The following is a 27403-nucleotide window of genomic DNA, read 5'->3' as shown; positions in this document are numbered from 1 at the left end:
GGTGTGTTCCTTGATCTACATGATGCTCTCTGCGCTTTTGACGGACCTCTGAGACTATCACAGTGCAGGTGCATTTATACGGAGACTTGATTACACACAGGTGGATTGTATTTATCATCATTAGTCATGTAGGTCAACATTGGATCATTCAGAGATCCTCACTGAACTTCTGGAGAGAGTTTGCTGCACTGAAAGTAAAGGGGCTGAATAATTTTGCACGCCCAATTTTTCAGTTTTTGATTTGTTAAAAAAGTTTGAAATATCCAATAAATGTCGTTCCACTTCATGATTGTGCCCCACTTGTTGTTGATTCTTCACAAAAAATACAGTTTTATATCTTTATGTTTGAAGCCTGAAATGTGGCAAAAGGTCGCAAAGTTCAAGGGGGCCGAATACTTTCGCAAGGCACTGTAGTGTGGTCTACAGCTTATCATGAGGTACTCTACCTCAGGCGAGCAAAACCTTGAGACTACCTTAATATTTTGATTGCGCACAAGCTGTTATTGACAGACACAGACCACCACCTGTTCTGTCTTGCAGATGGACAGAAAATTCAGCCAACTGTATATTATCCACGTCGTCGTTCAGCATTACTCGTTGAGACATAAGACATTACAGTTTTTAATGTCCCGTTGGTATGATCGTTTTGAACGGAGCTCATTTTGTGTATTCTCTAGTGATTGCACGTTCGCCAGTAGGAACTACAGTAAAGGCAGATTATCCACTCACCGACACATTCTCACCAAGCCCCTGGATCTGCCCCCCCTGTATCGGTTTCTCCTCTTCATACAAATGATGGGGATTTGAGTATGGTCTGGGAGGAGCCGTAAATATTTATCCTCAGATACGTTAAAGAAAAATAATTTGTCCAGTACAGGGTGAGTTGCTGTTCTGATGTCCAGAAGCTATTTTCTGTCATAAGAGACGATGGCAGAAACATTATGTACAAAAAAAAGTTACAAACAACGCAAAAAAAAACACACAGAACAACACAATTGGTTATTAGCCCGTAAAACGGCAGCCATCCCCACTGACGCCATTGTGTGTGTGTGTGTGTGTATGTGTGTGTGTGTGTGTGTGTGTGTGTGTGTGTGTGTGTGTGTGTGTGTGTGTGTGTGTGTGTGTGTGTGTGTGTGTGTGTGTAGAGGATACAGGGACTTTGATCCAGAAGGAGGGGACATCTTATCTTTGTTCCACCTACTGTATGTGCTAAATTACTCCAAACCAATAACCTAGCTAATTCATTTAAAATGGGCAGATTGAGCCTTAAGGGCAAAGCAATAACCTGGATAAATAATTTCTAATGGGCAGAATGAGCCATAAAGTCAAAACAATAACCTGGATAATTAATTTATAATGGGCAGATTGAGCCATAAGATGAAACACTTGTAGAGAGCTGTTTCATAGGACACCTGCAGCATGTGGTGACAACATATACAATTGAGAGAAAAGGAGAAAAATAGTAAAAATATTTGAATTTTGTGTGCTTTGTCAAAGCAACTTTCCCCTTTTGTGGAGTCTCTTGGTTCCCACAGTAGTTCTGGCAGGAGCCATAGCCCACCTACACCCTAGTCCCTCTATCCCAACTCCCCCAGCCAGGCATCAGGAGAAGGGAAGAGGCCTATTCAATCATGAAAGATCGCTTTTTGAAATGGCACCAAGCTATGGATGGAAAAATAGTGGATCAGTTCCTAACTGGTTACCCATGACTAGACAGGCTCAGTACAACGCCAGGCCAATCGAGTGGGAAGTTTTTTTCCACAACATATAAATCATAACTCCAAGTTTAGCTCCTTCCCAAATATCCCAGTATCCCAATAATATAAGAATCTTTACTGACTGTCTATACAGAGTTTAACATGTATTCTGGAATCATTAATATTCCAGAGATTGCCTCCACCACCAAAGGCCATGTATCCCTGTCACGACCTCCGCCGAAGTCGGTCCCTCTCCTTGTTCGGGCGGCGTTCGGCGGTCGACGTCACCTGCCTTCTAGCCATCGCCGATCCACTTAGAAATGACCTTGTTTTTGAAAGAAAAGCTTATTTTTTGTCCATTAAAATAACATCAAATTGATCAGAAATACAGTGTAGACATTGTTAATGTTGTAAATGACAATTGTAGCTGGAAACAGCGAACAGCGTCATTAGCTCTGAGACCTTGAAGTAGTGGTTCCCCTTGCTCTGCAAGGGCTGTGGCTTTTGTGGAGTGATGGGTAACGATGCTTCGTGAGTGTCAGTTGTCTATGTGTGTAGAGGTTCCCTGGTTCGAGCCCGGGTAGGTGCAAGGGGACGGAGTAAAGTTAAACTGTTACATTAGCACAGCTGAAAACTGTTGTCCTGATTAAAGAAGCAATGAAACTGGCCTTCTTTAGGCTAGTTGAGTATCTGGAGCATCAGCATTTATGGGTTCAATTACAGGATCAAAATGGCCAGAAACAAAGGACTTTCTTCTGAAACTCGTCAGTCTATTCTTGTTCTGAGAAATGAAGCCTATTCCATGCGAGAAATTTCCAAGAAACTGAAGATCTCGTACAACGCTGTGTACTACTCCCTTCACAGACAGCGCAAACTGGCTCTAACGAGAATAGAAAGAGGAGTGGGAGGCCCCGGTGCACAACTGAGCAAGAGGACAAGTACATTAGAGTGTCTAGTTTGAGAAACAGATGCCTCACAAATCTACTGGCAGCTTCATTAAATAGTACCCACAAAACACCAGTCTCAATGTCAACAGTGAAGAGGCGACTCCGGGGTGCTGGCCTTCTAGGCAGATTTGCAAAGAAAAAGCCATACCTCAGACTGGCCAATAAATATAAAAGATTAAGATGGGCAAAAGAACACAGACACTGGACAGAGGAACCATTTTGAGCCTGTAATCGAACCCAAAAATGCTGATGCTCTACATACTCAACTAGTCTAAAGAAGGCCAGGTTATCCTTTCTTTAATCAAGAACAACAGTTTTCAGCTGTGCTAACATAATTGCATAAGGGTTTTCTAATGATCAATCAGCCTTTTAAAATGTTTAACTTGGATTAGCTTTCACAAGGTAACATTGGAACACAGAAGTGGTTGCTGATAATGGGCCTCTGTACGCCTATGTAGATTTCTTAAAAAATCTATGACAATAGTCATTTACAACATTAACAATGTCTACACCTTATTTCTGATCAATTTGATGTTATTTTAATGGACAAATTTTTTTGCTTTTCTTTCTATAACAAGGACATTTCTAAGTGACCCCAAACTTTTGAACGGTAGTGTATATAGTCTACAAATAATATTATGGCACAGTTGGAGTCTGTGTGTGTCTACGAATAGGACCAGGGATGCGGTTTGGACAGTCTAAAAAGGCGCAGACCATATTATTTTTGTCTCCAATAATTTAAAAAAAAAAAGGCAAAAGCTTTGATTTCTCTCAAATGACATCCCCACTACATGTCTGTTACTGGACAAGTTTATCAGAACAATGAATGAGCTGATGAATGATTTGCTGTAATTTATGTTGTGAAACTCCCTCCTCTCATTGAGAAGATCATTGAGTTATGTAATTGTGGTCCGAGTGGACTGGACTGGAGTAAACTGGGCAAGGTCAGGAGGGGACAGCTGTAGCCATGTAACAGGATTTCTCAGGTCTACTGATCCAATAACCCTACACACTGATAGAAGCCAGGTGGGATTTCAGCTTTCAGCGCCTAGCCTACAGTACACACAAGATAACACACAGGACACAAAAACCCTGCTTTCCTCCTCGTCAGTGTTCCTCTGAAGTATGGGATATCCACAAGTGGAAGGGTCGCTGGCCTTTATAGGGAAATCATCGTAGATTATAAATGAGCTATTATTAAGTTATAATTGAATGTGATGTTCCTACTAAACACTTCTATCTGGCATTCCCTTCCTGTGTACATGACACATTCACTGTTTACTGTCAACACCGTCTCAGCGTATGGTACCATGGTTACAGTCATACAATTTCATTTCAATGCCACTCTCCATTCACATCAACCCCATTCTCCAAATCCTTTACCCCCCTCCCCACACCTCTCCTTCCATTCCCTTTACAGTATTGATACAGTACCAGGACAGGACTCCCATTGAAAAATAATTTATTTTGGAAATGTACGGTGATCATATATCCATTCAGAATCAGCATAATGATAGTTATTTTATTTGCGTACAGTGACATCACCCCACAGAGAAAAAAACACATGACAATTTTGGAATTATGATTAAACTGTGACTACCATTAAATGTGTCTGTGTCCTGCCTGTAGCTGCACTAGTATGTGGCTGTGTCCTGCCTGTGGCTTCTGTGTCCTGCCTGTGGCAGTACTAGTATGTGGCTGTGTCCTGCCTGTGGCTGTACTAGTATATGGCTGTGTTCTGCCTGTGGCTGTACTAGTATGTGGCTGTGTCCTGCCTGTGGCTGTGCTATTATGTGGCTGTGCTAGTATGTGGCTGTGTCCTGCCTGTGGCTACTGTGTCCTGCCTGTGGCTGTAATAGTATGTGGATGTGTCCTGCCTGTGGCTGTAATAGTATGTGGCTGTGTCCTGCCTGTGGCTGTGCTAGTATGTGGCTGTGTCCTGCCTGTGGCTGCTGTGTTCTGCCTGTGGCTGTCTTGCCTGTGGCTGCTGTTTCCTGCCTGTGTCTGTGTCTTTCCTGTGGCTGCTGTGTCCTGCCTGTGGCTGCTGTGTTCTACCTGCTACTCTACTAGTATATGGCTGTGTCCTTCCAGTTGCTGTAATAGTATGTGGCTGTGTCCTGCCTGTGGCTGTACTAGTATGTGGCTGTGTCCTGCCTGTGACTGCTGTGTCCTGCCTGTGGCTGTAATAGTATGTGGCTGTGTCTTTCCTGTGGCTGCTATGTCCTGCCTGTGGCTGTGCTAGTATGTGGCTGTGTCCTGCCTGTGGCTGTACATAGCATGTGGCTGTGTCCTGCCTGTGGCTGTACTAGTATGTGGCTATATCCTGCCTGTGGCTATACTAGTATGTGCCTGTGGCTCTACTAGTATGTGGCTGTGGCTCTACTAGTATGTGGCTGTGTTCTTCTTGTTGCTGTACTAGTATGTGGCTGTGTTCTGCCTGTGGCTGTACTAGTGTGGCTGTGTCCTGCCTGTGGCTGTGTACAGTATGTGCCCTTTAAGCTGGTCATGGAGGGAAGTTGCTAGGCAGGCAGTGCCTACCTACGCCCCCTCTTCTTCTTCTGAGCATCCTGTACAGTCTCTTGTATCCAGACACACAGTGGACGCTCCAAAGCTTTTGTCGAAGAAGTGTTATCATCAATCGTCAGCACAGACAATAGTCTCATATTCAGATAGTCAATCACAACTGCATTGTGTATTTGTGAATCCATTCCATGACATCATTGCTTTGCTTCGGCTCAAAGGCTTCCTGCCCGCGATGATGATGTCACTGACAGAGAGCAGCACCTGAGCCAGATGAGACATGCAGAGGCGCCTATTCTCTGTCTGTTTTTCAAAATGGCTCTTGTGTCTGAGCCTGCCCCTTTCTGTATGCCCACATGTGAGAATCATTGAACTCAAAGAAACTTAAAATGTTGCTGGCTGTGTTATCATGACACATAGTATATACATCATTAAACATTCACTGTCTACTGTCAACACCATCTCAGTGTATGCTACCATGGTTACAGTCATACAATTTCAAGGTCACTCTCCATTCACATCAACCCCCTTACTTACACACACTCCTTCCATACCCTTTACAGTATGCAGTACCAGAACTCCCATTGAAAAATAATTCATTTTGGAAATGTACCGTGATCATATATCCATTCAGAATCAGCATAATGATGGTTATTTTATTTGCGTACAGTGAAATCACCCCACAGAGAAAAAAGCACAAGAGAATTTTGGAATGATGATTAAATTGTGACTACCACCACTGAGTCTGGAATGAAATGTACGTGCCCTTTCAGCTTGCCATGGAGGGCAGGAGCCAGGAGGGCAATGCCTTAGCCTGGGCATCCTGTACTCACAGTGGATGCTATGTATAAAGCTTATGTTGAAGAAGTGTTATCATCACACGTCAGCACAGACAATAGTCTCATTCAGATAGGACTCATAGTCAGTCACACATGCATTGTGCGCTCATCATCACCATCATTGTTACACAACATGAGAGAGAGGTGAATCCATTCCATGACATCTCTTTGTAAAAGCTCAAAGACTTCCCATGATGATGTCACTGACAGAGAGCAGCAACTGAGCTAGATGAGAGAGAGCCCAAAGAGCCGATAGATGAAGAGCTCCAGAAACTGCTTCTCCAATAGAAATCCCAGATCACGCTTGTAGTCGATGTCATGGGCGATGTTAGCTAGCTTAGCTCATGTGCAGGCCGTAAAATCAAAGGCACTCCTTCTATATAAAGTTGTTTTTTTACAAAATGAAAAAAAAGTGTCAGTTTGTCACTTTCACAAGGTCGAAGTAATAACATGTTCGGCTACTTAAGACAGCTCGAGTCTAATCTGGGTTTGAGAACTCTGCGGAGACCAGCGGAAATGCATATTCTCCGTCTGTTTTCCTAAATGGCCCACATGTCTGAGCCTGCTCCACTCTGTGTGCCCACATGTGGGAACCACTGAACTCAAAGAACACTTTAGATGCTGTCTGTGTTATCATTTCCAGTCTTTATAGTTTGATGTGGAAGCATGATGATGTCACTGATGTTGTTGTGGGCCACTGGGCATGTGCGGTGGCGGTGTGTTGATGAGGGTTGTGAGTGAGTCGTGATGCCACAGGTTAGGTTAGATCATCAGTATAGGAAGGGCTTTTAGATGTCTTCACACCCAGCACCTGTCCGATCTGTAGAAGGCTCATAGTGGCTGATGAGCCTCTGTAGGAGTAATGACCTGGATTGCATCCCAAATGGTACACTATTCTCCTTTTATTGCACTAGTTTTGACCAGTCCCATAAGACTCTGGTCAAAGTAGTGAACTATATAGGGAATAGGGTACCATTTGGGCCGCATACCCTGGTCAGGCCCATTAAACTTCTTTAGTGATGTCAGATCAATACACTGTACAAATATACGTTATAAATAGGGATTAACACCAGTATCCGCGACCCCCCCCCAAAAAAAATGACGGGATATGCAGTGCTTTCGGAAAGAATTCAGACCCTGACTTTTTCCACATTTTGTTTGGTTACAGCCTTATTCTAAAATGTATTAAATAAAAAACTGTCCTCGTCAATCTAAACACAATATCCCATAAAGACAAAGTGAAAACAGTTTTTTTTTTTTTTTTTGCAAATGTATTAAAAGACAAACAGAAATACCTTATTTACATAAGTATTTAGACACTTTGCTATGAGACTCAATTGAGCTCAGGTGCATTCTGTTTCCATTAATCATCCTTGAGATGTTTCTGCAACTTGACGAGAGTCCACCTGTGGTAAATTCAATTGATTGTAAATTATTTGGAGAGGCACACCTGTCTATATAAGGTCTCACAGTCAACAGTGCACGTCAGAGCAAAAACCAAGGCATGAGGTCGAAGGAATTGTCCGTAGAGCGCCGAGACCGGATTGTTTAAAGGCACATATCTTGGGAAGCGTACCAAAGAATTTCTGCAGCATGAAGGTCCCCAAGAACACAGTGGCCTCCATCATTGTTAAATGGAAGAAGTGTGTAACCAACAAGACTCTTCCTAGAGCTGGCCGGCTGGCCAAACTAAGCAATCGGGAAGAAGGGTCTTGGTCGGGAGGTGACCAAGAACCCGATGGTCACTCTGACTGAGCTCCAGAGTTCCTCTGTGGAGACGAGAGAACCTTCAAGAAGGACAACCATCTCTGCAGCACTCCACCAATCAGGCCTTTATGGTAGAGTCGCCAGATGGAAGCCACACTCAGTAAAATACATGTGTATACCTGCTTGGAGTTTGCCAAAAGGCACCCAAAGACTCTCAGACATTGAGAAACAAGATTTTCTTGTCTGATGAAACCAAGATTGAACTCTTTGGCATGAATGCCAAGCGTCACGTCTGGAGGGAACCTATCACGATCGCTACAGTGAAGCATGGTGGTGGCAGCATCATGCTGTGGACATGTTTTTCAGCGGCAGGGACTGGGAGACTAGTCAGGATCGAGGCAAAGATGAGCGGAGAAAAGTACAGAGCGATCCTTTCTGAAAACCTGCTGCTAGGGCGAAGGTTCACCGTCCAAAAGGACAACAACCCTAAGCACACAGCCAACACAACACAGGAGTGGCTCTGAATGTCCTTGAGTGAACCAGCCCGAGCCCGGACTTGAACCCGATTGAACATCTCTGGAGACCTGAAAATAGCTGTGCAGCAATGCTCCCCATCGAACCTGACAGAGCTTGAGAGGATCTGCAGAGAAGAATGGGAGAAACTTCCCAAATACAGGTGTGCCAAGCTTGTAGCATCATACCCAAGAAGACTCAAGGCTGTTATCGCTGCCAAAGGTGCTTCAACAAAGTATGGAGTAAAGGGTCTGAATACTTAGTAAATTAGTCAATTTGATGTCTGTTTTTTATTTTTTATAAATTCGCAAAAAATTCTAAAATCCTGTTTTATCTTTGTCATTATGGGGTGTTGTGTTTAGATTCATGAGGGGGGAAAAAACGATTTAATCCATTTTAGAATAAGGCTGTAACCTACCAAAATGTGGAAAAATTCAAGGGATCTGAATACTTTCCAAAGGCACTTTATAATTTCTATGGAAAAATATTAAACAGATTTTAACTATCTGACTTCATCCACACAATAGACCACTGATCACAATGATAGCGGCCTACCAATTCAGACTATGCAACACAAGTCCCCAATAGATTCCCTTTAACTGGCATCGTTGACTATCATGAAACTGTAGCAGACTACATGTGGCCTTTGCTAACCATAACTGCGTTGAATCTCAATCTCACATTCACAAATCTCCAAACTAGCTTTGGCAGAGGCTCCAAAATATAAACTGCTACTCACTGTTAACAAAACGGCTGATACATTGTGTCCGCAGAAGCACTCAAGGAAATAGACATTTGCAACGTTGTTCCATGATGTTACACTAACAAAAGTGAGAGCATGATTTTAAAGATCTGCAGGGAATTGATAAACCATGGTGCTGAATCTCCGCTACTGCGGCCATTTGCTTTTCTGTTTGTTTAGCGCAGCATCAGACTACATTCCCTAAGACAAGGCCAACACAGTAAGCGGCAGGTATTCTAGCGGTTAAGAGCATTGGGCCAGTAACTGAAAGATTGCTGGTTTGAATCCCGAGGCGACGAGGTGAAAAATCTGATGTGCCCATGAGCATTTCACTTAACCCTAATTGCTCCTGTAAGTCCCTCTGGATAAGAGAGTCTGCTAAATGACTAAGCTGTTGTCAAAACCACCACTACTTGGCCTCATTCCCATAATAGTGAGAGGAAAGGACCAACAAGCTTTCCATCAATGGTAGGCTAAAACGAATGACGTTTTCACTAGGCTGTAATAACCTCCGGATATTTTACAAGTCGACCAACAGTGCTTCATATGCCTACATTAAAACTAGATTACATCAACGAAATAGTGTAGTGACTTTGAGAACTTTTAGTTGATTAAAATGAAACAAAATCAAGAAACTGTTAGATTCCTGTGTATATTTTTCAGTGGTAGAATTATGTCAGATTTCCTTCGCTGGTATTATATGCTTTTAAATAGCACTTCCACTTTCAACAGGCATACTGGGATGCCTGAGAATGGCTTGTAAGGGAACATTTTCAGGAAAATATGAATCCCTAGTTATAATCAACCATGGCATGTCTGATCCACTAAAGGATACAAAGAACTTGCAGACCAACCTCAACATTTTTACTTCAGACATACACTACATTTCCCATATCTGCCAAGGCGGGCAGGCAACTAGGAACATAGTGTACAGCACAGAGATGTGACCTGCCTGTGACATCGAAATGCTGTCAGACACAATAGTGCGTACCCTATAGGCCAGCCCAGATAACTGCTGAGGATCATGGTCCATAGGTTAAATAGGGGGAGGTCACTAACATATCTCACATTAACACCAATAAACTTAATTGACCTAATTGGACAGGACTGGGCATTTAACGACTGCCAGTGGGCTCATTTCAGCCTCAATCTCCCCCTTCCTCCTCACTTTCATTACTTTGTCTTTTCTATACAAATCAAATCAAATCCATTTACCCTGTTCCTCTTTCCGTCCTTCAAACTCTACTCATTTCGGTCGCTTGTATGGCTCCATTTTGGGATCCCAGTTTCATTGGTGCTTGTTATCCGAGTGTGGATTGACGCTATGACACTTTTATCATCTTGTAGATATTTTTTTCCAATAAACTCTTGCCTTTTTACAGTATCTAACTAAATTATTCTCTTGTTGTATGTGTGTAGAAGTGTAACAATGAAAAAGAGAAAATAAATAATACATTGAAACTCATGCAAATCAATCAAACAGAAACATGAATAGATACTGTCTTGTTCTCAGCAGATGTCTATGGGTTAAAGAAAACTATACCAGCACACGCACACAAATAAAACTACCAGCACACGCACACAAATAAAACTATACCAGCACACGCACACAAATAAAACTATACCAGCACACGCACACAAGAGGAACAATGAACTGGAATGAAGTATGTAACTGCTGTCTTGTCTGTGTATAGTATGATCCTTAAAACACAACTCAGTAATAAAAAGGAAAGAAGAAAAACAAGAAAGAAAAAACAGAGAAACAGAAATTAATATGGTGGATTCTGAGGGTTTCTTTTGTGTTGGGTATTTACTCTCTAGACACGTTGGGCAGCAGGGTGGGTTTTGTTTTCAGAAGGGAACACAGATCCCTCTTGGAATCAAACGAATGAGGAGAACCCGGCGATGGGGGCCCGAGATCCAGGGGCTGGGCTGGGGCTGCTGGGGGGCCAGTAGGACAGGGTGTTGGAGTGGCTGGGAGGGGTGGAGTTGGAGAGCTGCTGAGAGGGGGTTGGAGTCCGGCTGCCTTTAGGCCTGAACAGACTACCCTGGCCCTGGGGTGTGAGGCCCTGGGGTTGACCATGGGGCTGGGTCTGGGGTAGAGGGGTGGTGGAGGTGAGCTGGGGTGGCAGCGGGGGCAGGGGTGGTGACGGGGCGCAGGGCTCCGGGTCACCCGACTCTGATTCTGTATAATTGTAGGCCTGTGCCCGGGAGATGCCCTTCTGCTGGCGGCGCCAGGAGTTGTAGTAGGTGGGGTCACTGATGTAGTGGCTCACAAAGGAGTGTGTCTTCTGTCTGTGCTGGTCCACTTCGTACTCACTGTCACTGCCCTGAGAGGGGAGAAGGGGGAGAGGGGAGGGGAGAGGACAGGGGAGGAGGGGTATGGGGAGAGATGGAATAGGGGGAGGGAGAGGACAGGGGAGGAGGAGAGGAGGGGTATGGGGAGAGATGGAATAGGGGGAGTGAGAGGACAGGGGAGGAGGAGAGGTGGGGAGGGGTATGGGGAGAGATGGAATAGGGGGAGGGAGAGGACAGGGGAGGAGGAGAGGAGGGGTATGGGGAGAGATGGAGTAGGGGGAGGGAGAGGACAGGGGAGGAGGAGAGGAGGGGTATGGGGAGAGATGGAATAGGGGGAGTGAGAGGACAGGGGAGGAGGAGAGGAGGGGTATGGGGAGAGATGGAATAGGGGGAGTGAGAGGACAGGGGAGGAGGAGAGGTGGGGAGGGGTATGGGGAGAGATGGAATATGGGGAGGGAGAGGACAGGGGAGGAGGAGAGGAGGGTTATGCGGAGAGATGGAGTAGGGGGAGGGAGAGGACAGGGCAGGAGGAGAGGAGGGGTATGGGGAGAGATGGGATAGGGGGAGGGAGAGGACAGGGGAGGAGGAGAGGAGGGGTATGGGGAGAGATGGAGTAGGGGGAGGGAGATGACAGGGGAGGAGGAGAGGTGGAGAGGGGTATGGAGAGAGATGGAGTAGGGGGAGGGAGAGGACAGGGGAGGAGGAGAGGGGGGATGGAGTAGGGGGAGGGAGAGGGGAAAAGGGAGGGGGAGGGAGAGAGGAGATGTTATCAGCACAATACCACATATTTGTCTGAGAAGTTAGAGATGTGATAATGTGTTTTATTGGGAGGTTCAGAGCACAGTGTCTTTCTATAGCACGCACGCACACACACACGCGCACGTGCACACGCACACGCGCACACGCGCACACGCACACACACACGCGCACACACACACACACACACACACACACACCACCACCAAACACACACTGTTGCTGCGGGTGATTCCCTGATCCACCTCTACGCAGACGACACCATTCTGTATACATCTGGCCCCCTTCTTTGGACACTGTGTTAACAAACCTCAAAACGAGCTTCAATGCCATACAACACTCCTTCTGTGGCCTCCAACTGCTCTTAAAAGCAGGTAAAACTAAATGCATGCTCTTCAACCGATCACCGCCCGCCCGACTAGTATCACTACTCTGGACAGTTCTGACTTAGAATATGTGGACAACTACAAATACCTAGGTGTCTGGTTAGACTGTAAACTCTCCTTCCTGCAAACTGGATGCAGTCTATCACAGTGCCATCCGTTTTGTGACCAAAGCTCCATATACCACCTACCACTGTGGCCTGTATGCACTCATCGGCTGGCCCTCGCTACATATTCGTTGCCAGACCCACTGGCTCCAGGTCATCTATAAGTCTATGCTAGGTAAAGCTTTATCTCATCTCACTGGTCACCACAACAACACCCCTCCCAGTGTGTGCGTATGTAGCACGCGCTCCAGCAGGTATATCTCACTGGTCATCCCCAAATCCAACACCCCCTTTGGCCCCCTTTCCTTCCAGTTCTCTGCTGCCAATGACTCTGCTGCCAATGACTGAATTTGGAGACATATCTCCCTCACTAACTTTAAGCATCAGCTGTCAGAGCAGCTTATCGATCGCTGCAGCTGTACACAGCCCATCTGTAAATAGCCCATCCAATCTACCTACCTCATCCCCATATTGTTTTTATTTACTTTTTTCCTCTTTTGCACACCAGTATTTCTACTTGCACATAATCATCTGCACATCTATCACTCCAGTGTTCATTTGCTAAATTGTAATTACTTCGTTACTATGGCCTATTTATTGCCTACCTTCTCACGTAATTTGCACAAACTGTATATAGACTTTTTCTATTGTGTTATTGACTGTACGTTTGTTTATTTCATGTGTAACTCTGTGTTGTTGTTTGTGTCACACTGCTTTGCTTTATCTTGGCCAAGTCACAGTTTTAAACAATAACAACAACTAGCCTACCTGGTTAAATAAAGGTGAAATAAAAAATGTATAAATAAACACACACACCCCTCGGGAAATTACAATTGGCTCTGAACAGGGCAGCACAGCTGGCCCTTAAACATACACATTAATAATATGATTGTCAATCTCTCATGACTCAAAGTGGAAGAGATATTGACTTCATCACTACTTGTTTGTGTAAAAAGTGTTGACAAGCTGAACGCACCAAGCAATCTGTTCAAAATGCTAGCACACAGCTAAGACACCCATGCATACCCCACAAGATATGCCACCAGAGGTCTCTTCACAGTCCCCATGTCCAGAACAGACTATGGGAGGCTCACAGTACTACATAGAACCATGCCTACATGGTAACTGATGCAAGCAGTAGAATCAGATACAAAATTAATTAAATAATTAAATGATTACATGATTGATTGGGTTTAACATTACATTTACTACAACAGCCACACATTGAGCTAACATATACTATGGGCATTCATCACATACAGTTTAACACTAGGAAGATACAGGAGAGATACCACGGGATCCAAGAGAAGTTTAATTGAGGAGAAGAAAGGAGGGGAGAGGAGAGAGAGAGGAGGGAAGAGGAGGGGAGAGGAGGAGAGAGGAGGGAACAGGAGGGGAGAGGAGGAGAGAAGAGGGAAGAGGGGAGAGAAGAGGAGAGGAGAGGCGGAGGGAGAAGGAGAGGAGAGGTAAACAGAGGAAGAGAGGAGCAAGGGGGATGGGGGCTAGGGACAAATCAGTCTCCTACTACCATTCTGCAGACACACAGGCATGCAGAAAGCCACAGAACCTCACCCAGTTCAGTGGAAGCACACGCAGACCACCCGTCCCATATGAGAACACCAGGGCCTCCTATGGGTGACATAGACAAAGACATGCATGGTTTAAAACGCCACAGTACAGTATGACAGCCACCATGATCCCTCTGTGGTTCAGGTCCCTCCTTGGAACCATCATCATCTATTAAAGAGGCACTTCAAGGGTACAACTCATATGCCTTAATAATATAATAATAAAGTATGCCATTCAGCAGACACTTTTATCCAAAGCAACATACGTGTGCTTGTGCATAAAACGGTTGTATTGGTGACACCAGTGGGAACAAAAGCCACTTAGGACAACTGGACCCTTATTCTACCAGTTAACCCCGACACACACCATGAAACTGATCTGACAAACACACCATGAAACTAATCTGACAAACACACTATGAAACTGATCTGACAAACACACCATGAAACTGATCTGACAAACACACCATGAAACTGATCTGACAAACACACCATGAAACTGATCTGACAAACACACCATGAAACTGATCTGACAAACACACCATGAAACTGATCTGACAAACACACCATGAAACTGATCTGACAAACACACCATGAAACTGATCTGACAAACACAACATGAAACTAATCTGACAAACACACTATGAAACTGATCTGACAAACACACCATGAAACTGATCTGACAAACACACCATGAAACTGATCTGACAAACACACCATGAAACTGATCTGACAAACACACCATGAAACTGATCTGACAAACACACCATGAAACTGATCTGACAAACACACCATGAAACTGATCTGACAAACACACCATGAAACTGATCTGAGAAACACACCATGAAACGAATCTGACAAACACACCATGAAACTGATCTGACAAACACTCCATGAAACTGTTCTGACAAACACACCATGAAACTGATCTGACAAACACACCATGAAACTGACCTGACAAACAAGGTGAAACATGGAAGAATGTATTCCATGATCATCGTGCACAACCTTAGGATGTAGGCTAACACCCAGTGCTTCTATCTATTTCATTCAAACAATCACAACAGGAATTTGGGTATATTTCCAATAAGCACATTCGAGTTGCTGAACTCCTACCTTGTATCTTTGCTAGATGCCTGGCATAAGCTCATCTGAATCATGACACCCAGCATTCCAGATGTTAAACAAGAAACAGCTCTCTCATTGGTCATTCTGAGGGGTCTGTTCATGGTCAACCAACTCTCAGCTCTCCTGCTATGGTACTACTGCACATGTGACACACATGACCACACTCCTATCCATCCTCTCCTGCACCGTCCCAACAGGTGTGTGTGTGTGTGTGTGGGGGGGGGGGGGGGGGGGGGGGGGGGAACAGGGTTGACATACTGGATTGTGTCCCACCCCGGCCCAACTTCACTAAGGCTTTGGAGTGTGTGTGGAACAGATGGTTTGTTCTCCTACAACATTAACATACACCCCTCCCTGCCTCCCTCCATTCCACATCCTTGTCTAAAATAAACTCAAGGGTCCTATTGTGGAATCTACACTAAAATAAGATTAGGTAAAATACGCCTTGATGGGCCTTAGTCCGTGAAACAGTGATTCATTCGAACACACTAAAAGGCTTATTAGGGAAGATGACTGCTCTGAATGGGCCAAGGCCTTAGGCATGAAACTACACAGTCCCCAGGGGAGTTACCCTTCTATCTGAGGATAACAGAGAGACAGACACCAGCCAGTGGCAGATCCCAGACAGGATGTGCATAATTAGGAAGTTTACTATCTAGACAGATTAAGATTTCATCTCATTAATGGGTGTAATATTTATGACAGACGTTTTTCGCAACGGAGAGTGGTTTCATTTCCAACGTTAACAGAAACATAAGGTTTATGTTTTATGGTGAATGACTTCTCACTGCTAATAAGTTGAGGGAAACTCAATATGTCTAAAAAGAAAACAGAAGGAATAACATTCTAAATATTTCAGAAATCACATTAGACCTAGTTTCCTAGAGACAAAACTCTCAAACCAATAGATAGAGATAAAACTCTCAACACCCAGAGATAAAGACCTCAGAAGACTACTAGACTTTTCAGGAGATTACCAGACTTCTCAGGAGACTACTAGACTTCTCAGGAGACTACTAGACTTCTCAGGAGACTAGCAGACTTCTCAAGAGACTCGTAGACTTCTCAGGAGACTACTAGACTTCTTAGGAGTCTCCTAGACTTCTCAAGAGACTACCAGACTTCTCAGGAGACTCCTAGACTTCTCTGAATTTTCCTAGACTTCGCTGGAGACTCCTAGACATCTCAGGAGACTACCAGACTTCACAGGAGACTACCAGACTTCACAGGAGACTACCCGACTTCTCAGGCGATTTGCAGACTTCTCATGAGATCAGGAGACTTCTCATGAGATTACCAGACTTCCCAGGAGACTCCTAGACTTCTCAGGAGACTCCTAGACTTCTCATGAGACTCAGACTTCGCAGGAGACTACTAGACCTCTCAGAAGACAACTAGACTTCCCAGGAGATTAGCAGACTTCTCAGGAGACTCCTATACTTCTCTGGAATTTCCTAGACTCCTATACTTCTCTGGAATTCCCTAGACTCCTATACTTCTCTAGAATTTCCTAGACTTCTCTGGAGACTCCTAGACTTCTCTGGAGACGACTAGACTTCTCAGGAGACTACCAGACTTCTCAGGAGACTCATAGACTTCCCAGGAGACTACTAGACTTATCAGGCGACTCCTTGCCCTGGTATAGATGGTCTGTTGGGGCCAGAGTGGAATGCATTGTGGAGTCTTTAGTGCTGTTCTATCCATCAAACCCTGTGAACTTTATCTTGGGGATTGAAGTTGCAAGAAACCCCCATAACCCCTTCATAACCCTACATCCCATAACCAAGAGAGTTGGGGAGAGAAGGAGTGAGAGAGAGAGATACAGAGAGAGTGAAAGAGAAGGTGAGAGAGGATGAGAGAGAGAAAGAGAGAGATACAGAGAGAGTGAAAGAGAAGGTGAGAGAGGAAGAGAGAGATACAGAGAGAGAGATACAGAGAGAGAAAGAGAAGGTGAGAGAGGATGAGAGAGAGAGATACAGAGAGAGGAGGGACAGAGGAAGAGGAAGAGAGAGAGAGATACAGAGAGATATAGAGAGATACAGAGAGAGGAGGGACAGAGGAAGAGAGAGAACACTGTACATTGTTGCAGCACTGTGTATAGACATTATGACATTTGAAATGACTATTCCTTTCAAACTGTTCTGAGTGTAATGTTTACTGTTCATTTGTGATATTCTTTTCACTTTGTTGATCTATTTCAATTGCTTTGGTAATGTAAACAATGTCACACTCATCATTGTTACAGTGAACACAGCAGGAACCTCAGGCAGCAGGTAAACACTCGGACAGTACAGAGGGAGGGGGGAGTGTGTGTGTTTGTTTGAGTATGTATTTGTTTGAGAGCATGTGTGCCTGCGCACGTTTGTGTGTGTAAATATGATTTAAAAAAACATATTGAGTCCCTTGCGAAATCCCCTAAAATCCAACTGTACATCATTTGAGACAGGGATTTTGCGTGACTAGGCAGTTCTAATCCCCCTCTGCACACGCAGCAACTGCTGTTGTTTATGACGAACTAAATCAAACAGATGTGACAGATTTTGCTCTGGGCTTTTTATCATGTCTTAAATGTCTAACATAACATGCATTTGTGAATATTATGTCATGAATTATAGTCAATCATTATCAGGTATTTCCTCTTTGTTAATTTTTTTTATATATTTCCTTTTTTTCTGCATTTCACTAAGACTAGCCAGTATTACTTAAAGCCTGTTCTATTTTTACTTGGTTCTAGGAAGTGACATCATATAACTTAATGGTGTTTCCAAAAATGCTACAGATGAACCCTCGGAGCAGTTCCAGTCGAAACAATCCTCTGTGTTGTCATGGGAGACAACCATAACACGCAGACATGTTTCTCTCTGTGGTGTCTAGGTCTGCGCTGTGCTGGTTGTGCTTTGAGAGGGGATGGCAGGGTAACCGCAGGGCTATGGGGAGGAGGCCTGGGCCTGTACGTCTGGGGTGGTGCAAGTGGAGTTTGGAGGGCTGGAAGGCCAGATAGGCTAGGGTTGATGAGCTTGTTTGACAATAAGGAAGATGGAATGGTAGATATGACAGCCCGATGATGACATTTCAAAATTGCTTATATCGGAGGATGTTTTGGATGTAAGGAAAGATCCTGTCTGTAGCAGTTCATTGGGTGGGAGATTTATCCATTGATGTGAAGCTAAACGTTTGATAAGGGAACAGCTGGAGAGAGACATCTGGCTTCTGAGGAATTCATACTGGTATGTATTTAGCAGAAGCTGAGTCTGAGTCCCAGATGGCACCCTCTTCCCTGTATAGTGCACTACTACAGTACCATAGGGCTATGGTCAAAAGTAGTGCACTATATAGGGAATAGGGTGCCATCTGGGAGACTGACCATTTGGGAAAGCTAGAGTAAAAAATTCCAAGATGAAAAAAAACTTAGAAGGCTTCCTCCCTCCATTTGCAGGTTTCTACACAAACCACAAGAACAGAGCAGAGGAAAACAGCAACAAGAGGATCAGTATAGACAACAAGCTAGATGATAAAAACAGACAAATTAAAAGATAGAAAAATATAATTGGAGAGAGAGAGAGAGAGAGAGAGAGAGAGAGATCCAGTTCATTGATGAGAGCCGTTTATTGGGCCCCAGCCCCCCTGTGTGTCTGTCTGTTCCTCTGATTCAGCAGATGCCAACACAGCAGACTGGGACGGGATGTAAGGGGCATTATGGGTAACGGTGACCCAAAACGAGGACGGGGCTGTGGAAGGAATCCAGCCTGGGCCTGAGAACGCAGCAGACCCTCCAGTCTGTGTGCGTATGTGTGTGTGTTTGTATGCGCATGTGTGAGCATCCTCTGTGCTTGATTCCGACCACCACCAGAGCTGGGCACTGGCCTTACTCCCAGAGCTTGCCTCCAGCTCAGCCTGACTGCCCCATAAAGACCAAAAGAGACACAGGACACATTTCCCATCTAAACCCTACTCTATCAATGCCCTGAGTGTCTGCTTACAGACATTAGACCACTACCAGTACACTGGACAATGCACTGAGCCAAACACTCCAGGTGGGAGTTTCAGCTGTCCCTCCCGAATCCTAACCTTAACCACTAGGGGGGAAATACAAAACTGACCACAGATCATCATCTATGGGCATAGCATCAATGTAAAGGTGAGGTGCAGTGGGATCCAATATGTTGACAGACACTCCCAGTGAGAAGGGAGACGTTAAGGGGAGTACATACTGTCGGTACCTTAGAGTCTGATATCTCAGATGGTTTCTCTGTCAGGCTGCTGCTCTCAGCTGGGATCAGATCGTTGTACTTGGTGGTGCTCAAATCCTCGTCAGAGTAGTTGAGACTGCCTGGGCTGGGCCGAGGAGGAGACCTGAGGAGACAAGACAATATTGAGAGATAAATATACACTGAGTGGACTGAGTGAATCCAGGTGAAAGCTATGATCCCTTATTGAGGTCACTTGAGAAATCCACTTCAATCAGTGTAGATGAAGGGTAGGAGACAGGTTAAAGAAGGATTTGTAAGCCTTGAGACAATTGAGACATGTATTATGTGTGCCATGTAAAGGGTGAATGGACAAGACAAAATATTTATGTGCTGCTGGGTTTTTCATGCTCAACAGTTTCCAGTGTGTCTCAATAATGTTCCACCATCAAAAGGACATCCAGTCAACTTGACACAACTGTGGGAAGCGTTGGAGTCAACATGGGCCGGCATCCCTGTGGAACGCTTTCGACACCTTGTAGAGTCCATGCCCCGACAAATTGAGGCTCTTCTGAAGGCAAAGGGGGTGCAACTCAATATTAGGAAGGTGTTCTTAATGTTTTGTACACTTAGTGTATAATTACATAGTATAACATTCTAATTACATTGCTATGGCAAGGACAGAGCCATTGGCAGTCCTATCAGTCAGTCACTGGCTAATGCACAACATTGGCATTGAAATGAGGTACACTAATATGATAAAATAATAAAGGAATTCTAGCTACAGTACACTCACTTTAACAGAAAGACCCTCTACATAAACAACTTGTAGAAAATCACAGAGAAATCTCATTCACACACCAGTGACATGGCAGAGAAACTGGATGAAAGGAAGCAGGAAAACAGCTGAAGGATACACACTGATCTGTCAAAAGGTACTGAACTGTCTCCACGCATTTACCAATAGTGGTATAGAAAGGGAGAGAAGAGAAGGTGCCCTCTAGTATTTATTTATTTATTTATTTATTTATTATTATTATTAAATTATTAAATTAAAATTATTATTTTGTTTGCTGGAGACAGATTGTTAGTGTGTTTGTGTGGTGGTGGGGAGGTGGCCGTGGGGTATGGAGAGGGAGGAGGGGGGTTGTTATCAGGATCATGGAACAGCCATGAGATCCCAGCCTGTCTATTGTCAGTATTCCCTGAGATGATCTCTTCTGATGAAACACTATGTGGGCTGTCTGTGGAATGCCATTACAGTTAGCCTTGTGACTGACTCATAAATTCAACCCTTGTAGAGTGGAGGAGCTCAATGCATAGGCATAAATCCCATGCAGTCTCAGATAGGAAGGCTCAGGTAGTGTAGATTAGGTTATGTTCAATCCCCATGCAGTCTCAGATAGGAGGGCTCAGGTTGTGTAGATTAGGTTATGTTCAATCCCCATGCAGTCTCAGATAGGAAGGCTCAGGTTGTGTAGATTAGGTTATGTTCAATCCCCATGCAGTCTCAGATAGGAAGGCTCAGGTAGTGTAGATTAGGTTATGTTCAATCCCCATGCAGTCTCAGATAATAAGGCTCAGGTAGTGTAGATTAGGTTATGTTCAATCCCCATGCAGTCTCAGATAATAAGGCTCAGGTAGTGTAGATTAGGTTATGTTCAATCCCCATGCAGTCTCAGATAGGAAGGCTCAGGTTGTGTAGATTAGGTTATGTTCAATCCCCATGCAGTCTCAGATAGGAAGGCTCTGGTTATGTTCACTTTATTGTAAAGGTTATCAACATACATATAAAAAACGAGATCCATTCAAGAGCCAACAGCCATGTTTCAGGGAGTGTAGGTGACACTTTCAAAACCTCTCCATTCAGAGATACGTGTGGAGGTTTACAAGGAGTGAGAGAGTGTATTTATGTGTATGGAGTGAGAGAGGGTATTTATGAGTATGGAGTGAGAGAGGATATTTATGAGTATGGAGTGAGAGAGGATATGTATGAGTATGGAGTGAGAGAGGGTATTTATGAGTATGGAGTGAGAGAGGATATTTATGAGTATGGAGTGAGAGAGGGTATTTATGAGTATGGAGTGAGAGAGGGTATTTATGAGTATGGAGTGAGAGAGGATATTTATGAGTATGGAGTGAGAGAGGGTATTTATGAGTATGGAGTGAGAGAGGGTATTTATGAGTATGGAGTGAGAGAGGGTATTTATGAGTATGGAGTGAGAGAGGATATTTATGAGTATGGAGTGAGAGAGGGTATTTATGAGTATGGAGTGAGTGAACACGTGTAGTGGGCAGGGTCAGGGCAGGTATTGAGAAAGTTATGAGTGAGACAGGAAAAGAGCGAGACCTCACAACATCCACAAGTGGTGCACTCAGAACAGCTCTCTCAAAACAATCAAGGTTCTTCTTAGAACTTGGTGAAATTTTTTTTGCATTCTGCATAAGTTCCTCCACATGTTCCTCCCTCTGTCCCTGTAAGCCTGTTAAACAATCAGACATCCGTTTATGCTGAATGGCCTTGGTTGGTTTGGTTGGGAGAGCCTCTCTCGATCTCTCTCCTCTCTCTCTGTCTTTCTCTGAACACACTGTCACTGAAGGGCCTGAAAACCAACTTTATTTTTTCCACAAATATTTATATTTTAGGTTGAGTGCATTCCTAAATCCCAACGTTTAAGTAAACATTTGAAACTTTCATGAGAAAGAAATTTGGAGAAGAGGGCGGGGGATTATCATATCATGAGCGTGTTGCTGATGAATTTGAACTAAACCACAAAAACCTTTAGGGAAATCACGGAGAGAGCTGTAATTCAACTACTAATAATAATGTTAATAATTTATAACAAGACTACATTTAATACACTTAAACTTGGATGCAGGAGAGAAAGGCACACAATGGAAAGTTAACGTATTATTGCCATTTTCTATCTCTACTGTGTCTCGGTTATGAAACACTAAACAGTAAAATGGGATATGAAGGTTATGAGGAACAATACCACCTGGAGGTTTTTGCATTGTTGATTATTTGGACGAATCACGATTTCAATTGAGTGCACATACACCTAGTATGTCATTATTTCACTTGTTCCCATGGCCCCTCAATTTTAGGGCTCCCAAGTGATGCAACGGTCTAAGGCACTACATCTCAGTGCTAGAGGCGTCCCTACAGACCGTGGTTCGATCCCGGGCAATATCACAACCGGCTGTGATCTGGATTCCCATAGGGCGGCGCACAATTGGCCCAGCGTCGTCCAGGAAGGTTTGGCCGGGGTAAGCCATCATTGTAAAATAATAATTTGTTCTTAACTGACTTGCCTAGTTAAATAAAGGATAAACGGTCATGCTGCTCCCACTATGGTCATTCCCCCACCCCCTCAACAGTCTTTACTCCCCCTCCATCCCAATGGACAATTGTTTACTCATCAGTGCTACAGTTATGTATATATGTTTTTTGAAAAACAAGCAAGAATTTGGAGTTTTGGTGAGGAGATCACCGGAACAATATTACTCTTTCGGCGCACGAGGGAGAGGGTGCATGCTTGCTAATTTTCTTTCCTATTGAACATATTACTTTCCGTATGAGATATTATAGTTTATTTGCATTTTAGATAATTATTTTCCTTAGATTTTTTAGTGACAGGGACAGGGAAATTCAGATGAATGACGTGCCCAAAGTAAACTGCCTGTTCCTCATGCCCAGAAGCTAGTATATGCATATAGATTTGAAGAGAAAACACGCTAAAGTTTCCAAAACTGTTAAAAAAATGTCTGTAAGTATAACAGAACTGATATGGCAGGCGAAACCTAAGAATTTTTTTTTATGTTTGTAGTTTTCCATTGACTGCCTTTACAGTCTCCAAAGACGTAGGACTCCGATTTCACTTCCTATGGCTTCCACTAGATGTCAACAGTCTTTAGACATTGTTTCAGGATTGGATTCTGAAAAATTACAGAGTAAGACCACTTTGAATGAGTGGACCCTGCAGTGTCCCAGAGCTGTTTACTGCGCTAGACTGAGAGCGCGCCGTTCTTGTTTTTCTTTTATATTGACGAAGCTATTGTCCAGTTGACATTTTATTGATTATTATGACTAAAAACAACCTGAGGATTGATTATAAACATCGTTTGACATTTTCTACAAACTTTACTGATACTTTTGGGACTTTTCGTCTGCCTGTTGTGACCGCCTTAGAGCCATTACTGAACACAACATGCCAACAAAATGGACGTTATTGGATATAAAGAGGGACTTTATCAAACAAAACAACTTTTATTGGGAGTCTTGTGAGTGCAACCATATGAAGATCATCAAAGGTAAGTGATTCATTTTATCGCTAATTCTGACTTTTGTTACTCCTCTAATTGGCTGGTAACTGTTTGTAATGATTTGTGTGCTGGGCGCTGTCCTCAGATAATCGCATGGCTTTCGCTGTAAAGCCTTTTTGAAATCTGACACAACGGTTGGATTAACAAGAAGTTAATATTTAAGCCGATGTATAATACTTGTATGTTTTTTACATTTTTATTATGTGTATTTCTGTTTTTGAATTTTGCGCTCTGCAATTTTACAGGATGTTGGCCAGGTGGGACCACCTAGAGAGGTTAATGTGTTTATGGTTGAATCATCAGCATTCATGGACACACATGCTTTGTTTAATGCCATTGGTAAAAATAGAAAAGAGTAGAGGGCCTAGAGAGCTGCCCTGCGGTACACCATACTTTACATGTTTGACATTACAGAAGCTTCCATTAAAGAAAACCCTTTGAGTTCTATTAGATAGATTGCCATATCATGGATTCAGAGCAAAGGTTTAAAAGCCATAACACATATGTTTTTTCAACAACAGGTTATGGTCAATAATATCAAAGGCTGCATTGAAATCTAACAGTGCTGCTCCCACAATCATCTTATTATCAATTTATTTCAACCAATCATCAGTAATTTGTGTCAGTGCAGTACATGTTGAGTGCCCTTCTCTATAAGCATGCTGACAGTCTGTTAACCTCTCTAGGGTATGTGGGACGCTAGTGTCCCATCTGGCCAACATCCAGTGAGATTGCAGTGCGCCAAATTCAAATACAGAAATACTCATTTATAAAAATTCAGAAAAAATACATATTTTACATAGGTTTAAAGATGAACTTCTTGTGAATCCAACCACGGTGGCAGATTAAAAAAATGCTTTACAGCGAAAGCATACCTTACGATTATTTGATACCATAGCCCAGTTGATAAATTATTACAAACAGTAACCAGCCAAGCAGAAGCGTTACAAAACTCAGAAATAGAGATAACATTAATCCCTTACCTTTGATTATCTTCATATGGTGGCACTCAGAAGACATTCATTTACTCAATAAATGTTCCTTTTGTTCGACAAAGTCTCTTTATATCCAAAAACCTCTGTTTTGTTTGTGCGTTTTCTTCAGTAATCCACAGGTTCAAAACGCAGTCAAAATAGGCAGACAAAAAAATCCAAATTGTATCCGTAAAGTTCATAGAAACATGTCAAACAATGTTTATATTCAATCCTCAGGTTGTTTTTAGCCTAAACGATCTATAATATGTCAACCGGACAATAACGTTGTCAATATAAAAGGTAAACAAGAAATACACTCTCTCGGGATTGCGCATGAAAAAGCTTTGTGACAAGTCAGGGTCCACTCATTCAGACTGGTCTTACTCCCTCATTTATAAGACATGTTGACATCTAGTGTAAGGCATAGGAACTGCAAATTGAGTTCTAAGTCAATGGATACTGTAATGGCATTGAATAGAAAACTACAAAACCCAAAAAATTAAAACTTCCTGAATGAATTTTTCTCAGGTTTTTGCCTGCCAAATCAGTTCGGTTATACTCACAGACACTATTTGGAAACTTTAGTGTTTTTTATCCAAATATACCAGTTATATGCATATCGTATCTTCTGGGCCCGAGTAGCAGGCCGTTTAATTTGGGCATGCTTTTCATCCAAAATTCTGAATGCTGCCCCCTACCCTAGAGAGGTTAATTTGGTTACAGAGAAATATAATTTTTTTTAAAACCTTTATTTAACTAGGATAGGTAGTTAAGAGTCAATTATTATTTACAATGACAGCCTACCCCGGCCAAACCTGGACGACGCTGGGCCAATTGTGCGCCGCCCTATGGGACTCCCAATCACAGCCGTTTGTGATATTGCCTGGAATCGAACCAAAGTTTGTAATGACACCTCTTGCACTGAGATGCAGTGCCTTAGACCGCTGTGCCACTCAGGAGCTCTGTATTAAGTCAAACACCATTTTTTCAAACAGTTTGCCAAGAGCTGGCAGCAAGCTTTTAGGTCTGTTGTTAGAACCAGTAAAGGCCACTTTACCACTCTTGGGTAGTGGAATTACCTTGGCTTCCCTCCAGGCCTGATGACAAAGACTTTCCTCTAGGTTAAAGATATGACAGATAGGAGTGGCTATCGAGTCAGCATACCATCCTCAGTAGCTTTCCATCTAAATTGTCAATGCCAGGAGGTTTGTCATAATCCACCTCTCCCACAGTAAGTTTACAAAATGTTAACTTGCATTAAAAAACGAATAATGAAAGAAAAATATTGCATGAATACGATTGCTCACTGTTCGTTGTTGGCATTTCCTGCCTAAGTTTGCCCACTTAGCCAATTAATTAGTCATTCAAAGATTTGTCAACATCAAATGGTTTTGTGATGAATAAGCCATCTGATTCGATAAAAGGTAGAGTTTATATTTTCTTTCTGCAAATCATTTCCATCATTCTTCATGTAATTGATCTTGGCTACAGTGTCTTCTTCTTTTTGTTGAGTTTAGTCACATTATTTCTCAATTTGCAGTAAGTCAGCCAGTCTGATGTGCAGCCAGACTTATTAGCCACTCCTTTTCCCCCATCTCTTTCAACCATACAGTTTTCAATTCCTCACCATTGGGGCGGCAGAGTAGCCTAGTGATTAGAGAGTTGGACTAGTAACCGGAAGGTTGCAAGTTCAAACCCCCGAGCTGACAAGGTACAAATCTGTCATTCTGCCCCTGAACAGGCAGTTAACCCACTGGCCGTCATTGAAAATAAGAATTTGTTCTTAACTGACTTGCCTAGTTAAATAAAGGTAAAATAAAAAAATCTATCCATGGAGCCTTAACAGTTCTGACAGTCAGTTTCTTAACAGGTGCTTGTTTATCAATAATTAGAAGATGCAATTTCTTAAATCCACCAAGTGCAGAGTCTGGATGCTCCTTCTTAATCACATCAGACCAACAAATATTTTTAACATCATCTACATAAGAGTCACAGCAAAATATCTTGTGTGATCTCTCATATACTATTTTAGGCCCAGCTTTTAGAACTTTGGCTTTTCTGCATATAGCCACTATATTGTGATCACTGCATCCAATGGGTACTGGATACAGCTTAAGAACAAAGTTCTACAGTATTAGTGAAAGTGTGATAGATACATGTGGATGATCTTGTTCCTGTAGCATTAATAACTTGAACCAGATTGCAGGCACTAGTTACAGTGAGAAGCTTCCTCTTGAGAGGACAGCTTGATGAAAACCAGTCAATATTCAGGTCCCCAAGAAAGTAGACCTTTCTGTTTACATCACATACAATATCAAGCATTTCACACATATTAGATACTGACTGTAAGCACATAGTGGCATATAGCAACACCCCAAAAGAAAAGGCTTTAGATGTGCCAAGTGAACCTGCAACCACAACACTTCAATAACACTCGACATACGATCTTCTCTATTCATTACAGGAATATGGCTCTGAATATATACAGCAACACCTCACCCATAAGCATTTATGTCTCTTTTATATATGTTATATTGCTACTGCTGTATTATGAAATGAATTATCTAAGTGTGTTACAGAAATGGGTAATAGATGAATGTCATCTGATGTTAGCAAGTTACTGATTTCATTAACCTTATTTCTAAGGCTACATATATTAATATGGGTTATTTCAGCACTTTCCTGGGTAGCTTATTATAAATAGACATTAT

At 43.1% G+C, this 27403-nt stretch overlaps 1 protein-coding gene across 1 annotated transcript in view; it reads right to left on the bottom strand.

The window, feature by feature from the left end:
* Positions 1–8575: 8575 nt before the first annotated feature.
* Positions 8576–27403, bottom strand: part of LOC110503029 (protein sidekick-2) — a 396532-nt gene continuing 377704 nt past the window's right edge. The window contains exons 44-45 of the mRNA XM_036960765.1: positions 19426–19558; positions 8576–11295 (exon numbers count right to left, since the gene is read on the bottom strand). Coding sequence (XP_036816660.1) covers positions 10846–11295; positions 19426–19558 — 583 coding nt within the window. The 3' untranslated portion in view covers positions 8576–10845. The remainder of the gene's footprint in view (positions 11296–19425; positions 19559–27403) is intronic.

This window comes from Oncorhynchus mykiss, chromosome 23, assembly GCF_013265735.2.
Source record: "Oncorhynchus mykiss isolate Arlee chromosome 23, USDA_OmykA_1.1, whole genome shotgun sequence".
NCBI lineage: Eukaryota > Metazoa > Chordata > Actinopteri > Salmoniformes > Salmonidae > Oncorhynchus > Oncorhynchus mykiss.
Note: the sequence above shows the minus strand (reverse complement) of the source record. Positions and strands in the feature narration are given on the sequence as shown.